At 37.4% G+C, this 17,829-nt stretch overlaps 1 protein-coding gene across 2 annotated transcripts in view; it reads left to right on the forward strand.

Annotated features, from left to right (window-relative positions):
* LOC120780465 (nephrin-like) overlaps positions 1-17,829 on the forward strand; it is a 791,640-nt gene that overhangs the window by 289,964 nt on the left and 483,847 nt on the right. For both annotated transcript variants that reach the window (XM_040112743.1, XM_040112744.1), the window contains exon 5: positions 4,015-4,159. In XM_040112743.1, the coding sequence (XP_039968677.1) occupies positions 4,015-4,159 (145 nt within the window). The remainder of the gene's footprint in view (positions 1-4,014; positions 4,160-17,829) is intronic.

The raw sequence follows: 17,829 nt of genomic DNA on the forward strand, positions 1-17,829 counted from the left end.
AATTTTTGTATATGAAGTGTATAAATATAAATAAATGACTTAATATGTATATAATATGTGCATTTGGATCCTTAATGTCAACGTGTATTAGTAACTCTTTATTTCCATCTACTTGGGAACCACTTGGCTCGCCAGGACATGATAATATGGTGGAAGTACTAGGCGACTCGGACAAATTTGATTCGATCAGAACATTATCAGTGTTGAGCTGCTGGCTGTGGTATTATCTACCAGAACATTCTTGATGTTGGGTTTTTGGCTGTCTTCAATAACTTGAATGTCCTGTATGTCTTCGGCAGATAAATTTAATTCACAGAATATCTTCTCAGATGATTAAGATGGCATTGTAGAAACGTGTTTTGGTTTAGATAGCAGCTTTTGCTTTAATATATTTATACTCTCGCAACAATGTTGCTAACGAGAGTATTATAGTTTTGTTCACATAACGGTTGTTTGTAAGTCCTAAAACTAAAAGAGTCAGATATAGGGTTATATATACCAAAGTGATCAGGGTGACGAGTAGAGTCGAAATCCGGATGTCTGTCTGTCCGTCCGTCCGTCTGTCCGTCCGTCCGTGCAAGCTGTAACTTGAGTAAAAATTGAGATATCTTGATGAAACTTGGTACACGTATTTCTTGGCACCACAAGAAGGTTCAGTTCGAAGATGGGCAAAATCGGCCCACTGCCACGCCCACAAAATGGCGGAAACCGAAAACCTATAAAGTGTCATAACTAAGCCATAAATAAAGATATTAAAGTAAAATTTGGCACAAAGGATCGCATTAGGGAGGGCATATTTGGACGTAATTTTTTTGGAAAAGTGGGCGTGGCCCCGCCCCCTACTAAGTTTTTTGTACATATCTCGGAAACTACTACAGCTATGTCAACCAACCTCTACACAGTCGTTTCCTTCAGGCATTTCCATATACAGTTCAAAAATGGAAGAAATCGGATAATAACCACGCCCACCTCCCAAACAAAGGTTATGTTGAAAATCACTAAAAGTGCGTTAACGGACTAACAAAAAACGTCAGAAACACAAAATTTTATGGAAGAAATTGCAGAAGGAAGCTGCACCCAGGCGTTTTTTAAAAATTGAAAATGGGCGTGGCCTCGCCCACTTATGGACCAAAAACCATATCTCAGGAACTACTCAACCGATTTCAATGAAATTCGGTATATAATATTTTCTTAACACCCTGATGACATGTACAAAATATAGATGAAATCGGTTCACAACCACGCCTTCTTCCAATATAACAATATTTTGAATTCCATCTGATGCCTTTTCTGTATAATACGAGTACATACATTAGGAACCAATGATGATAGCGGAATAAAACTTTACAAAAATACGGTATTTGAAAAATATGTAAATGACGTATTATGAAATCTCGATTATCACTTTACCATGCGAGAGTATAAAATGTTCGGTGACACCCGAACTTAGCCCTTCCTTACTTGTTTTTTGTACTTTTGCCCTGTTCACGCGTATTATTCGTTCTACATTCTTACCACACTTGGTGCAAAATCTGAAGGTAACAGTGATTATGTTGTAGCATTCGTCGCATCTTTAAAATAATTTAATACAATGTGGACAGTTATTATTTTTTTCTGCCGTTCCATCCACTTTTTACAAAACGGACAATGCATTTTAAGGAGTTGAGGGATATATAGCTTCACTATAACTATATTATAGTTGTTTAAATTCTTTATTTTCTCGATGACAGATGTAGTTCTTCTTCTTTTCCTAACCATGGCCATCGTCAAAAAAAACGACAGATGTAGTTTGATAGTTATAGTGTAAATATTTGTCAGTATTCACTCAAAAAAAATTGTCTATGGTAAAATGTCACTTGAAATGTTAACGTCTCTTTGCAGTGCATCTATACTATAATCCTTTAATATTCCTAAAAATCTAAAAGCAGCAAATTTCAATAATATTAAAAAAGTATTGTGTCGTGTGTTTGTGACTTACTAAATATGCCTCCAATAATTAGGCGGTGCGAAGTTCGCCGGGTCAGCTCGTTTTTTAATAAAAATAAGTAAAGTGTCGAAAAAAGCGCATACGTATGTTAACTTAAAGGAAGCACTGAGCACTTAAAAGAGCAAATTAGTGAGATCTAAATATTTGTATGTTCTGCAATTATTTAAAAATTTGTTTAATCCTCGTTTGCTTTTTAGGACTACAAAGATACCATTTGACGTTCAGTCAATACAATAAGTTTCATGTTTAATTTTTGGATTTATGTTTTCAATTTCGTATATTATTTGAAATATACATATGTAAATACATATACGTATGTGTACATTAGTGAATATATGAATCTCCACACATTTTCATACGACATGAATTGCAAATGTATTTACCTACCACGGATAAAGAGATGCCCAACTTATTCCAGTGTGAGAGCGTCTCAAAATAACCGATCTGGCAAAATAATGATTTTTGGGAATTTAAAGTAAAACTCCCCACATTTATTACGATTGCAAATTATTATATATTGGGCGAAACTATGTACTTAAATCCTTTTTTATGATTTTTTGGTATATTAAAATATATGAATTTTGATCTTTGAATACTTAATAAGGTGAATTAAGATTGTTAGTTCTCAATTAATAAATGTTTTTAAATATTGGTAAATGAAAATTAATTCTACTATGCAAAACATTGCAAAACGTTTCATGAAATACATTTAAATTTCGCATTTTTTTTTTTTTTTGAATTTCATTTTTTTACATTTTTTATTAGTAATCTTGAACGGCACAACAAATTCCTCCGTTCACATACATATCAGGAATAATGGGATGCCCAACTTATTCCAGTGTGAGAGCGCCTCAAAATAAGCGTTTTTTATAACATTTTCCATTATGGCCAGATCGAACAAAATAACAATTTTTGGGCATTTATTAACCCAATACCCAACATTTAGTACGAATATAAATTACTAAACAGTGGGTATTTATTATATGGAGAAACTATTTAAATCTTTTTAAAGAATATTATAACAACTGACTTTTGTCCTTTCAATACCCAATAATAGGATTTAAGGTTGTTAGCTCTCAATCATTAAATGTTTTTAATAATTTTCAATTGAAAATAATACTATGATGTTTCAAATTACAAAACATTTCATCAAATACCTTTAAGTTTCACAAATTTATTTAATTTTAATTGTTTTGCATTTTTGATAAGAGGTCTTGAACGATGCAACATCTCACTCCGTTTATATATTTTTTTGGTAAGATTTCAATCTGGCCATCGGTCGTTTCCAATTGCTAAACGTCAAAACCTCCCCAATCCAGTCAACTGTCAAAGTTCGGTTGGTAAGCGGTTCTCACGTTTCCAGTGACAGGAGAACTGGGCATCTCTTTATCTCTGGGCCGATGTTTTGGGAGCGCACCGGGTACAAAGAATTCAATATCTTCGGAATGTTTTCCGCGTTGTGTCACATAGTTTGCAATTTATTTTATCGTGAAGAAGGCATACAAATTTTAACAAAAATGTGTTTAAAATAAACAAATTCACTTTGATAAAAATTTATAATATTGCACGAACATTTTTCTTTGAGTACACAAAATTGCATCGATTTGTTTCCAGTAGTTTATGAGAAAACAATTTTACAATTTTATCGTGCTCTAAAATTCAATCTTCAATAACATTAACAAAAAACTCAATTTCGACGAAATATTAAAACACGAGGTAAGCGCCTGATCGCTCACCTAATGATGTTGCACAATTTTGCTATTGTTTCATATGTGATTTAATTTCATAGGTATAGGGACATAAAAATAAAATCTGTGTAATCTAATTTGGAAAAACAAAAAATTTAAAATACAAATATAATACAAATGTAATGGAATTAAACACAATATAATTCTATACAATGAAATCCTAGTATAATTGGAGTTATCTATTTTCTACAAGATTATCCACTATTTAATATTTTCTCTTAATATAAATAAAAAATTAGAAAAGATTTAATTAGCACAAATTTATTTCTACTATTTCAGATATCAAGCGATGGGAACCAAACTACGAGTACATTATCAATTATTTTCGAGAAATCTGATTCTGGCAAATTCCTGTCCTGTAAAGCATATAACCTTGCTAAACCAGTAATGCCATTAGAAGACGGATGGATTCTAGATATACAGTGTAAGTTTTAGGAATTAAATATTTTTCAAAAAGCTTGAAACTATTAAAGATGTTAGAAAATCATTCAAAATAATAATAATGTTTTGAGAAACTTTTACTATATTATATAGACATTTTAAAGAAGTAAGGAAAGGCAAAACGCTAAGTTCGACTAACTCTTGCAACTTGCAAAAATCAAAGCTTGGGAAAATCCTTCAAGTGCTGGTAAAACTGTTTATTAAAGAAGTAAGAAAGGCTATAACCGAACATTTTACACTCTTGCAACTTGAAAGGAATAAAGCCGCTTTAATACATTTAGGTATATAAGGCATGTTGGTTATTGGGGTCTAGGGCAAGTTTTAACCCAATTTTATTTATTCTAAGCACAAATACTCACCGTTATAAGAAATACGCTCTCTAAATTTTATTAAGATAACCCACATATTTGCCAATATATGGGTTTAAAGGCAAGGCGGAAGAAAAGAAGAATTAAGACGAAAACTGAATTATATTTCGAATATAAGTACTACTTCTGCTACTTAATATTTCAATTAAAAATACAAAGATTAATCTCTGATCTCAATGGAGTGTATAATATTTTTGGACAGGGCCTTTTTAGGAAACAAAGAAATTGGATGCTTTTCTCATGCAAAAGCATGCCACTTAAAGTTGTGCGTTTAAATGCAATTGACAAGTTACAGCAATGCCAGATAACGCAACAGTCAATGCGATGGTATGTATTTTTTCGAGAAGCTGCGATCACAACAGACAGTCCAATGATTTTCTACTCGACCACAACATATGCAGACAAAAAAAGAGAGGCCGAAATGCGTGAGTAGGAAGAGCTTGAGAAGCATGTCGGGTAATACTCGAAAATTCCACGAAAATATGCGGCGACTAACAGAAGGTTTGAAGACTGGAGCATAATTTTGTAGAATTCCCAGAGGTGATCTAGTGATTAATGCCCAGAGCATACTTAAATTATGGAAGGAACACTTCTTCACCGATAAAATATATCGTTTAGGAAGAATTTGGCAACTATCATCGTGACACAAGAATTTTATATGTTTAATAAATATACCATATATATGATTGAAATAACGAGAGAAATATAAATCTAAGCTCGTCCGTCTTTCCAACTGGGCAAGCGAATCTTAGTAAAAACTTAGGTATCATTATGAGACGTGTTGCACATATTACGCGTTCTTCTTCTTCTTTACTGGCGTAGAAACCGCTTAGGTGGTTATTCGCGAAAAGGACCATAAATCTTTCGCACAACTTTCCTCTCGAAAACTCGAAACGTCGACTCATCAGATGTTGTTATCGTCCATGCATCTGCATCGTATAGCAGGACGGGAATAATGAATGACTTTTAGAATATTGTTGTTGTTCGTCGAGAGAGGACTTTACTTCTCAATAGCCTACTTAGTCGGAAGTAGCACCTGCGTTGGATTTCTAGGCGGAAATTGTTTTTGGTGTTGCTGGTGGTTCCCAGGTACACGAAACTATCTACAACTTTAAAGTTATGAGTGTCAGCAGTGACGCGGGTGCATAGTGGCGAGTGCGACGACTGTTTGCTTGATGACAGGAGATATTTCGTCTTGACCTCGTTCACTGCCACACCCATTCGTTTAGGTGCAAATTTAGAAGATTTTTCGGTGCAGCTCGAATTTTTTTCTCCAGAAGTAAGTTGAAGAAGTCACATGAAAGAGAGTCGGCTTGTCTGAAACCTCGTTTGGTATCGAACGGTCCGGAGAGGTTCTTCCTGATCCTGATGGAGCTTTTGGTGTTGCTCAATGTCGGCTTACATAGTCGTATTAGTTTTGTGGGGATACTAAATTCAGACATCGCGGCATAGAGGCAGCTTCTTTTCGTGCTGTCAAGGGCAGCTTTGAAATCGACGAAGAGATGGTGAGTGTCGATTCTCCTTTCACGGGTCTTTTCCAAGATTTGACGCATGGTGAATATCTGGTCAGTTGTTGATTTGCCAAGTCTAAAGCCACACTGGTAAGGTCCAATCAGTTTGTTGACGGTAAGATTTAATCTTTCCCACAATACGCTCGATAGAACCTTATATGCGATGTTGAGGAGGCTTTTCTCACGGTGTATTGGACAAAACACACTTAAATTCCAATCGTTGGGAATGCTTTCATCCGCCCATATTTTACAAAGAAACTGATGCATCAGTTCTTCGCCGCCACGCAATGCCCAAAATTAGTATAAAACAAGAAGGGATTAAAGCTAGTGCAACTATCATAAAAACACGTTATCTTAATTTTATTATGATGACTCATTTATTGACCGATATATGAAGTATAAAGTCACCCGGAAGTTCGAAAATCGGAGACTGTGGAAGTATCTATCTATTATCAAGAAAGAATTTTCTTCGAATTTCAATTATACATATACATATCTCACACATTGTTCGCAATTTTCGCTCATTTTTTGGTTGTAATATATCGGGCAAATATGTGGGCGGGGCCATGCCTATCGTCCACTTTTGATCCCGTCTCCTATAATACGCTCTTATACTACATCGGGGATAAAATTTAATGTCCCTGACGTATAACGCACTGTTAGTAGTTTTTACCTGTACAGTTATATGAAAAATAGTCGGAATTGTCATCCGCTTACATACTCTTTCTCTAATGACGCTTTGGTTATTTTAGCTTGAATAATTTACGAGATACATATATATTAAACCTATTAGAGGGCGGAACTAGGCCCATTTTTTGACAGTTGTTGACCCACAAGTGTCCGTTGCTAATACAATCTGCTGTATCAAATTACAGTTATATATTTTATTTTAATGGTAAGTTATGGCACCCTGAACAGGGTATATTAAGTTTGCCACGAAGTTTGTAACACCCAGAAGGAAGTATTGGAGATCTTATAAAGTATACACATAAAAGTTTATAAATGATCAGCACGTTGAGCTGAGTCGATTTAGCCATGTCCGTCTGTATATATACGAACCAGTACTTCAGTTTTTAAAATATCGTTTTGAAATTTTGAAAACGTCATTTTCTCTTCAAGGAGCTGCTCATTTGTCCGAACTGCCGATATCGGACCCCTATAACATGTAGTTGCCATACAAACTGAAAAATCGGAGTCAAGTTCTTGTATGGAAAATTTTCACATTTGAAAATATATCTTCACAAAAGTTGGCACAGGTTATTTTCGAAGATAATATTGTAATCTCCAAAGAAATTGTTCAGACCGGTTTATTATAGCATACAAACTGAATGATCCGAAACAAACGCTTGCATGGGAATTCCTCATTTGGCGATATATCTTCACAAAATTTGGTATGAGTTATAGTTCATAGAAATAAGGTAATATCGGAAGAAATTCACTATAGCATATAGCTGCTATACAGACGGAACGATCGAAAACTAGTGCTGGTATGGAAAGCTGTTTCACTGGAAAACTTTTTCATTTGACCAGTTATATTCATGAAATTTTTCATAAAAACTGAATGATCGGAATCAAACGCTTGGATGGGAAACTTCCTTATTTGACGATATATCTTCACGAAATTTGGTATTAGTTATTGTTCATAGAAATATAGTAATATCGGAGGAAATTGTTCAGATCGGCTCACTATATCATATAGCTGCATATACAGACCGAACGATCGGAATCAAGGGCTTGTATGGAAACGTTCGCATTTGACGTGGTATCTTCACGAAATTTGACATGGATTACTGCTTCTTCTTCTTAATTGGCGTAGACACCACTTACGCGATTATAGCCGAATTAACATCAGCGCGCCGGTCGTTTCTACTCTTCGCTACGTGGCGCCAATTGGATATTCCAAGCGAAGCCAGGTCCTTCTCCACTTGGTCCTCCCAACGGAGTGGAGGTCTTCCTCTTCCTCTGTTTCCCCCGGCGGATACTGCTATCAATATCATCGGCATACGCCAGCAGCTGTACACTCTTATAGAAGATGGTACCTTCTCTATTTAGTTCTGCGGCTCGAACTATTTTCTCCAAAAGCAGGTTGAAAAAGTCGCACGATAGGGAATCGCCTTGTCTGAAACCCCGTTTGGTATCGAACGGCTCGCAGAAGTCCTTCCCGATCCTGACGGAGCTTTTCGTGTTACTCAACGTCAGTTTACACAGCCGTATTAGTTTCGCGGGGATACCAAATTCAGACATCGCGGCATAAAGGCAGCTCCTTTTCGTGCTGTCGAAAGCAGCTTTGAAATCGACGAAGAGGTGGTGTGTGTCGATTCTCCTTTCACGGATCTTTTCCAAGATTTGGCTCATGGTGAATATCTGGTCGGTTTTTGATTTGCCAGGTCTAAAGCCACACTGATAAGGTCCAATCAGTTTGTTGACGGTGGGCTTTAACCTTTCACACAATACGCTCGAAGAACCTTATATGCGATGTTGAGGAGGCTAATCCCACGGTAGCTGGCGCAGATTGTAGGGTCTCCTTTTTTATGGATTGGGCATAGCACACTTAAATTCCAATCGTTGGGCATGCTTTCGTCCGACCATATTTTACAAAGAAGCTGATGCATGCAACTTATCAGGTCGGTCAGCTTATCAAGCTCTTCTTACTCACGCATTTCGGCCTCTTTCTTCTTCTGTCTACAAATGCGTCTCGCTTCCCTCTTCAACTCTCGCTATCTATCCCATCCCGCACGTGTAGTGGTCGATCGTAACGTTGCGAGGTAGGCAGCCTGTTTTCTCTCCGCTGCGACACGGCACTCCTCGTCGTACCAGCTGTTCTTTTGCACTTTCCGAAAGCCAATGGTTTCGGTTGCAGCTGTACGTAAGCAGTTTGAAATGCCGTCCCACAGTTCCCTTATACCGAGTTGTTGACGAGTGCTCTCAGAAAGCAGGAGTGCAAGCCGAGTAGAAAATCGTTCGGCTGTCTGTTGTGATTGCAGCTTCTCGACGTCGAACCTTCCTTGTGTTTGTTGACGTGCGTTTTTTGCTGCACAGAGGCGGGTGCGAATCTTAGCAGCAACAAGATAGTGGTCCGAGTCGATGTTAGGACCTCGGAGCGCAAGCACATCTAAAACACTGGAAACGTGTCTTCCGTCTATCACAACATGATCGATCTGGTTGGTAGTTTTTCGATCCGGAGACAGCCAGGTAGCTTGATGAATCTTCTTATGCTGTTATCTAGTACTACAGATAACCATATTTCGGGCCCCGGCGAAGTCAATCAGCCTCTACCCATTTGGGGATGTTTTGTCGGTTAGGCTGAATTTACCGACCGTAGTGCCAAAGATACCTTCTTTGCCCACCCTGGCGTTAAAGTCGCCAAGCACGATTTTGACATCGTGGCGGGGACAGCCTTCATAAGTGCGCTCCAAGCACTCATAAAAGGCATCTTTGGTCACATCGTCCTTCTCTTCCGTCCGGGGCGTGGGCGCAAATTAGCGATATGTTGAAAAACCTCGCTTTATGCGGATTGTGGCTAGACGTTCATTCACCGCCGTGAATGATAGTACTCGGCGACGGAGTCTCTCTCCCACCACGAATCCTACACCAAACTTGCGCTCCTTTATATGGCCACTGTAGTAAATGTCACAAGGACCTACTCGTCTCTGTCCTTGTCCCGTCCATCGCATCTCTTGAACGGCGGTGATGTCAGCCTTTGTTTTTACGAGGACATCAACCAGCTGGGCAGCGGCACCTTCCCAATTAAGGGACAGGACATTCCAGGTGCATGCCCTCAATTCGTAGTCCTTATTTCGTTTGTCATGGTCGTCATCAAAAGGGGGGTCCCTCATCCGAGGCTGGTTATATCTATTCACTGGGGGTGTTTTTTTACGTGGCAGGTCCCAAACCCACCGCACAACCCTATGCAGGGGATGTTTCGCCTTCTCACTTTAGCTCGCCTTCAAACGGATGTTCTTAGGCTATCCAGAGGATACTTGGTCAAAGACCGGAAGTAATGAGCTGCTGGAGCCATGTGTAAAAGAATCGTTTCTGGCCACTCCCAAGTGAATGGCGATCAGAGAACTTTCCTCATTTGCGTGAACTTCTACACATGACTCCATTCTCTGCTTAAGGTAATAACATAATCTCCGAAAAAATTGGTCAGATGGGATTACTATGGCGTAAAGCTTCCAAACAAACTGAACACATAGTTATGCACCTGTGAAGGGTATATTAGCATCGGTGCAGCCGAAGTTTACGTTTTTTCTTGTTTTAGTCTTAAAACATTCGTGGAGATCCAGAGAAGATTCATGCAGTGAGAAAATGAGAAAAAAATGTGTGCAAACCGCGATTTTACTTTGTTCATTTGTCTCGCTAAAACTTGAAAACGGCAGAACCGATATACAAAACCAATTTGCTTTATTCAAAATAGTATCCTTCTGCTTCAATACAGCTTTTTGCACGGTCCAAAATCATGTCGAACGAGTGTTTTAGCTCATTGGTCGGTATGGCGGCCAGTATGCCGGTGGAAGCCTTTTGAATGGTCTCTACGTCTGCATAACGCTTTCTTTTCATGGGCAAATGTATTTTTCGAAAAGGAAGAAGTCGCACGGTGCCATATCAGGTGAATACGGGGAGTGTTTAATGGTTAAAATGTGATTTTTGGTCCGATAAACCTCTTTAAGGATGTCCCTCGAATGTTGGATTCTGAGAAATTTTGGTCGTCAGTTAATTTGTGCGGAACAAACCGAACCAAATGTTCGGTAAAAATGCGATAAATCGATGGTTTGGAGATGTTCAATTCCATTTCCATGAATTTCAATGATGATTTCGGCTGATTTTTAAAGAATTCACGCACAGTTTCGATGCAATTTCCGGATCACGGATTTTGATTAGCCCATATGTTGATCGTCATTTATGTCCTCACGACCACTTTGCAAACGTTGAAAACCCACTCGTGCACTGTGCTACGGGATAGGCATTCTGCGCCATAAACTTGTTTCATCAATTGAAACGTTTCGGTAAAAGTTTTACCAATTTTAAAACAAAACTTAATGTTGGCTCTTTGTTCGAAGCTCATTTTCGCACCGATAATACAAACATACTGACATTTAAAACGCAATAATTTCACTTCCAATGGATAAAATCTCATGAAATTCTCACTGGACAATCGATAAAGATAGCAGATTAGACCGCACCAGTCAGCATATAGATGGCGCCACCAGGGGGCGCTAGATTCAAAAAGTCCTGTTTACTTTGGAACACACCTCGTACATATATATGTATGTAGTTGGTGGTGCGATGCGATGAAAAAAATTATGTCACTTCTTGATTTATTTGAATGAGAAAACATAATTGTCAATAGAGTCAAAAGAAAATCCCAAAAAGTGTAATAATGGGTATGGCTTTATAGAATTTTTATAGATGATATATGTATATTAAAATCTATGAAAATTGCATACAGTCTTTCTTAAAAAGCCGAATATCTTAAGAAGTATTAATGATAGCGATTTTGCCCTCAGACCTTTTTTGTAGCAAATAAAATTTCCTACAAGTTTGTCATTTACATTTTTTCTATATCTCTTCTCATTTACGAGATATATAAAAAAAACGAAATTCTTGGAAAAATCGGGCTTAGAGCCCGGAACTACCTCGTCGGTGTGAGTTACGACTTTGTTGCATGGGGCACTTTTGTAGAGTGAACAGTTCTGAGAAATATGCGTCTAGAGCAGTGGTGCGCACGCCTCAATACTACTACATTTTACGTTTGCGCTGCACAAACCTTGCTATAGATTTTCGTACGTATCTGGCGTACGTGTTCAGCCGCTTTCGTGTGATATTTTTCGTAGTAGCAGAATTATCAGTCAAACACGCGTGTTTGGATTTTTATTGCGTTGAGCGCCACTGGTCTAGAGTCAAAGCGATGCCATAAAATACCTCTGATCTGTAGGAATTTAAAGATAAAAACTCAAGATTGTATGTAGTGTATTTTCTATGGAAAATTTTTACAGGCCTTGGTCCAGTTCTTAATATTAATATTAAAGGCTTAAATTTTCACGGAAGTTTTTTTAGGGTACTTCCATAGAAATTTCGTGACGGGACTGAAAAAAATTAATACTTAAAAAAAAAACACCCTAATGTACATATATAAATATTCTCACAATTCGACTTTCGAAATACACTACTTACTTACATTATTCGTTTATTTATTTATCATTTTTGTTAAAAGAAATCAAATTGAAATTTGTATTCATTTTTTTTTTATAATAAAACAAAAAAACCAAACTTATTGAATTCAATAAATATTAATTAAATAAAAGTATTACACATAACTTAGTATTATTTTAATTAAGCTTTAAAAATTGTTTTTGATTATTATTATAAGATTTTATTAATAGCGTTATGGAATTAGTTAGGCCTAGAATGGCCTGCATCATTTCACGATTCTCCCGTCGCCTCTCCTCTTCAGCAGCATTCCTTTTTGGTATATCAGCTATCAAAGTGCTGATGAGTTTGTTGCGTGCACTTCGTGATACATAGCACCGAAGTTGAAGCATCCTTAAAAGAAAAAACGTAAACAGCAATTGCAAAAAATTGTATATGTGTATTTTTTAATCTATATATATGAAAGAAAGTGACGTTAGTTACTACGCTTATAACTGGAGAACGCCTGGACCGATTTCGGTGATTACCACCAATTCGGACAGGTCTCCGCCCAAACAAGGAGAATACTTAAGAAAATTCTGGAAAATTTTCCGAAAAAAAAATTATGAAGAAAATAAATTTTTAAATACGATTTTAAAAAGGATATAAAAACGAACATGATTTTAAATGCTGGCGCATAACTCAAAAACGCCTGAACCAATTTTGCCAATTCTTTTTTTAAAATGTTCGTTGAGGCTCAAGGATAGTTTTTATGGCGAAAAAAATTCGAATAATTGCCGGAAAACCCATAAAAGCAGCCCTTTTCTTTTTCCCCATATAAACGAATGAATATTTGTTTGTTAGTAACGCTAATGCTCGAGAACAGCTGAACTAAATTGATGAAATTTTCAGATCGGGGAAGGTTAGAGATAAAAAAAACCGTTTGCTTTTCGTGAGGAAAAGTTGGAAAATTGGACAATTTCAAATAAAAAACTTTTTTCATACAAAATTTTTTTTTCAACTTTTTTTCTTTTGTTTTTCAATTGTCAAATTTGTCGTTTGCTTTCTTTATTCCCGTTATTCAAAAAAAAATTAGTGAAATTTATTCCGTTAAAACGTATGTGTGTTTCACACAAAGTGCTCAACTACAGATTGAAATTTGTTACGATGCCACGAAGAGGTCGCGTTCGTTTTGGCATCAACATAAGTATGTATATTGACAGCCAATGGCACATGACCGAGTATTCCCAGGATGCGATGACATACGAATGAAATTATGGATCGCGGGCAATCAGCATGCGATCGTCACGATGTCAGAGGACAACTTTTCAAACAACAGTTCCGATGTTTTGTAAACTTTATCTTAAAGCAACGTATATGTGGTGCTGTTAGATGCTGGATGTACTCTGTTGAGTGGCAAAAGAGAGGTTTGCCGCACGCACATATTCTTCTTTGGATGGTGGATGGTGGTTACACCAAATCAAATTGATGAAATCATTTCTGCGGAAATTCCTGATCCGGAGATAGAAGCAGAATTATACGAAACCATTATGGTTCAGGTACCTTACGGACATCATAGTACCACTTCGGTTTGTATGTCTGACAATAAATGTACGAAACACTATCCAGGTGCTTTTCTTTCGGAAACACAAACTAGAAATGATGGATATCCAATGTATCAGCGTCGCTCACCAGATGACAATGGCAGAACATTTAGTATTCAATTTAGAGGCGTGAATATCGAAGTTAACAACACATCGAAGTCGACAACATATGGATCGTACCATATTCGCCACTGTTGTCTAATTCACATTCAAAAGTCATGTCAATGTTGCGTATTGCAGTTTGGTGTAATCGATAAAATACGTGTGTAAATACGTCACCAAAGGAAGCAACATGGCGGTTATTGGTCTTGAACGATACGGTCGATACGTGATCTGCAATAAAGCGCTTTGTAGGATATTTACGTTTGCAATTCATGAACGTTTTCCGACTGTTGTGCGTCTCGCAGTTAATTTGGAGAGTGTATTTCAACCCAGAGAATACAGTACAGACAGAGAAAACACCCCCAGCAACAAAATTAACATTTACGAGTTTTTTCTCAACTTTCGTCAGTGAACCGTTTGCGAGAACTTGCTCTATTCGGAAATATCTTGATATTATACATACAATTACAATTACAATTGCTGGAACATGATAATCACTGGAATGAAGTTCGCACACTTTTCGCGATGATCAGCCATCAAATTAGCGTCAATTATGGAGTACGAACAAAAATGACATTGCCGAAGACATTTTACATCGTATTCGCTAAGAATTAGAAATGGGTAAATTCCCTTTACCAATTCACCAAAGATGAACTCATCACGAATATTCGGACATTGGACAAATTATCGTAACTACAATTCCTTAAGTGCAAGCGCAATGTTAGCTGCCAAAAATACCGATGTTGTTGACTTAAACTGGAAGATTCAAAGTCAAATTCCGGGAGACTTGCGCTCATACAAATTGATCGATCGTGGAATTTCTAAATTCTTTGAATAGGCTTGGTATGCCACCGCATCATTTGCGTCTCAAAGTTGGATCTGTCGTTATTATGTTCCACAATCTTCAGGCGCCGAAACTGTGTAATGGAACCTGACTGATTGTGACGCAGCTATCGAATACAAAGGGGCAGAATGCTTGATTCTACGAATTCCTCTGAGATCTAACGATTTGCCATTTCAGTTCAAACGTATTCCAGTGAAAATTGCATTTGAGACACAAGGATAGTCGCATAGTGTATGGTATACATTTGGAAATGCTATGTTTTTCACTCGGCCAGGTATACGTGGCCTGCTCACGAGTTGAAAAACCATCTTTTCTATACACCGGAACAGAAACCAAAAAATGTTGTTTATCAAGCTGCGATACATTGAAAAAAAGTGAAATGATAAATTCAACTTTTTCATTTCTAAACACATAATTTCACGCAGCACAACGACTGTGGGGTCAGCTAGTTATATCATAATGAAAACTTACCTGGTTTTCCAAGCTAAGGAATGGATATGTAGATGGTGTCGATGGACTTGCCAGATGGTGTTCGGGGTTTGGGGTTGCTTCTACGGGACTGCATAATTGGAGAGGACTACCCGTGGGTGATGAAATTGCGCATTCAACCGTCAAAGGCTCTATTGACGTTAAACCAAAGATTTGGACATCTTTTATCCCATCCACAACAGCCGAACCAAAGGTGGATAAAGCCTTTTCTTCAAACTCGGTCATCGGCTTGGAACTTGGACCTCACCTGTAAGCCTTTGTCTCATTTTTAATCGCCTTGCACGAGTGCGCAGCTGACTTTTCCAAACGCATAACATCTATAAATTAACACGATATAATAAATAAACGAATATATGTATCAACATAAACTAAAATATTACCTCTTTCCATTTTGCAGCACTTTGTATCTACAAGAATTCAGTTCATCTGCCAGCTGTTGCCACAATTCCTTCGTTTGTTGAGGCGTTTTTGGACAATTTTTCCCCGTACCCATTTCTGGATGCGCTTGGCAAAATGAAACAAAAGCCTCCAGCTGCTCGTGAGTAGCTCGATCGTGTTTTGGTTGACTATCAAAAAAAAGTTAAAATTTAAATTTTGTTAATAACTAATTAATATAATTCAACACTTACGTTGCAGAAGAGTCCATTTTAACGAATAAATATAATTTGAATAAAAATCAGCTGTTTCTATTTACATTATTTTGTTCATCACACGTGTGGGGAAAAGCTTTGCGAACTAAAGCCTTTACTTATATCAAGATTGCCACAGAATACCAAAATATTTCTTACTTGATAAATATTTTAATTAATTTTCAATATTTTATTAATTTGTCAAGTGCACAGAATAGTTATAATACTATATAACTCATATACTGACAGACAAAACGAAAATCATAGTATGTAGTATATGGGAGTTGGGGTAGAATCGATACGATTTTATATATTATTCCCAATACCACATAGTTTTAACATACCAGATAAAAACTAATCATATAGAGTAAAGTCAGCCGGAAGTTCAAAAATACTGATATTAATTATATAGAGGCTAGGTCAAGTTTTCGTTCAAATTTGTTTATTTTAGACACAAAAATACATTGTATTAGTCCAATACGATATCTCATTTTCATTGGGATAACTCACATATTGGCCTATATATACAGTACAAAGTTACCCGGAGGCTAAGAGAAATTTTACCCCGATTCAACCCATTTTTGACATACAGATATACTAGTGCCAGGGAAGGATTCTCCTTGAATTTTATTTATATATCCCACATATTCATTCAAATCAACAAAGGACCAGATATTCACCGTGAACTAAATCCTGGAAAATACCCGTGAAAGGAGAATCGACACACACCACCTCTTCGTCGATTTCAAAGCTGCTTTAGAAATCACGAGAAGGAGCTGCCTTTATGCCACGATGCCTGAATTTGGAATCCCCGCAAAACTAATACGGCTGTGTAAACTGACGTTGAGCAACACCAAAAGCTCCGTTCGATACCAAACGAGATTTCAGACAAAGCGACTCCCTATCGTACGACTTCTTCAACCTTCTGGTTGATATCGTTAGCCTCAACACCCGCGCCGTTAGCACAGAAAATGGGTCTGGCAGTGAACGAGGGCAAGACGAAATATCTCCTGTCATCAAACAAACAGTCGTCCCACTCGTGACTTGGCTCTTACGTCACTGTTGATAGTCACAACTTCGAAGTCGTAGATAATTTCGTCTATCTTGGAACCAGTATAAACATCACCAACAATGCCTGGAAATCCAGCGCAGGATAACTCTTGCCAACAGGTACTACTTCGGAGTGAGTAGGCAATTGAGAAGTAAAGTTCTCTCTCGACGAACAAAAACCAAACTCCATAAGTCATTCATTATTCTCGTCCTGCTATATGGTGAAGAGGCTTGGACGATGACAACAATTGATGAGTCGACGTTGCGAGATGTCGAGAGAAAAGTTCTACGAAAGATTTATGGTCCTTTACGCATTGGCCATGGCGAATATCGCATTCGATGGAACGATGAGCTGTATGAAATATACGACCGCATTGACATAATTCAGCGTATTAAGAGACAGCGACTACGCTAGTTGTCCGAATGAATGAAAACATTCCAGCTCTGAAAGTATTCGATGCAGTACCCGCTGGAGAAAGCAGAGGAAGAGGAAGACCTCCTCTTCTCCTCCTCCGTTACGCAGATCAAACAAAAAATATGCGTTTCGACGAAATTCTGTGCTCACAAAAGTATTTTGCCTTCGATTTCAAATCTGCTAGTTGGTGCGGATTACGTTTGGTTTTCTATTCTTTAATAATGTTATGGTTTCTAGTACATATTAGAATTGAATTTAGTTGTAGTTGCATTAATTTCTATTGTGATCGTGGGTTCGTGCACATTAGAAATGCCTAATTATAAAGAATTAACTCCACTGAGAAAGAAATAATTTTGCACCTTCATAATGAAGGTAAATCCACAAATTATATTAGGGATATGTTTAGCCGATATCGCCTGAGTAGAGAAAGTGTGGTAAAAAGTTCAAAGAACGCGGTAACCTAGAAAAAGCAGGCCCAAAAATAAACGATGAACTTAGAGCAGGGTGTGTAC

Source organism: Bactrocera tryoni, unplaced genomic scaffold, assembly GCF_016617805.1.
Source record: "Bactrocera tryoni isolate S06 unplaced genomic scaffold, CSIRO_BtryS06_freeze2 scaffold_25, whole genome shotgun sequence".
Lineage (NCBI taxonomy): Eukaryota > Metazoa > Arthropoda > Insecta > Diptera > Tephritidae > Bactrocera > Bactrocera tryoni.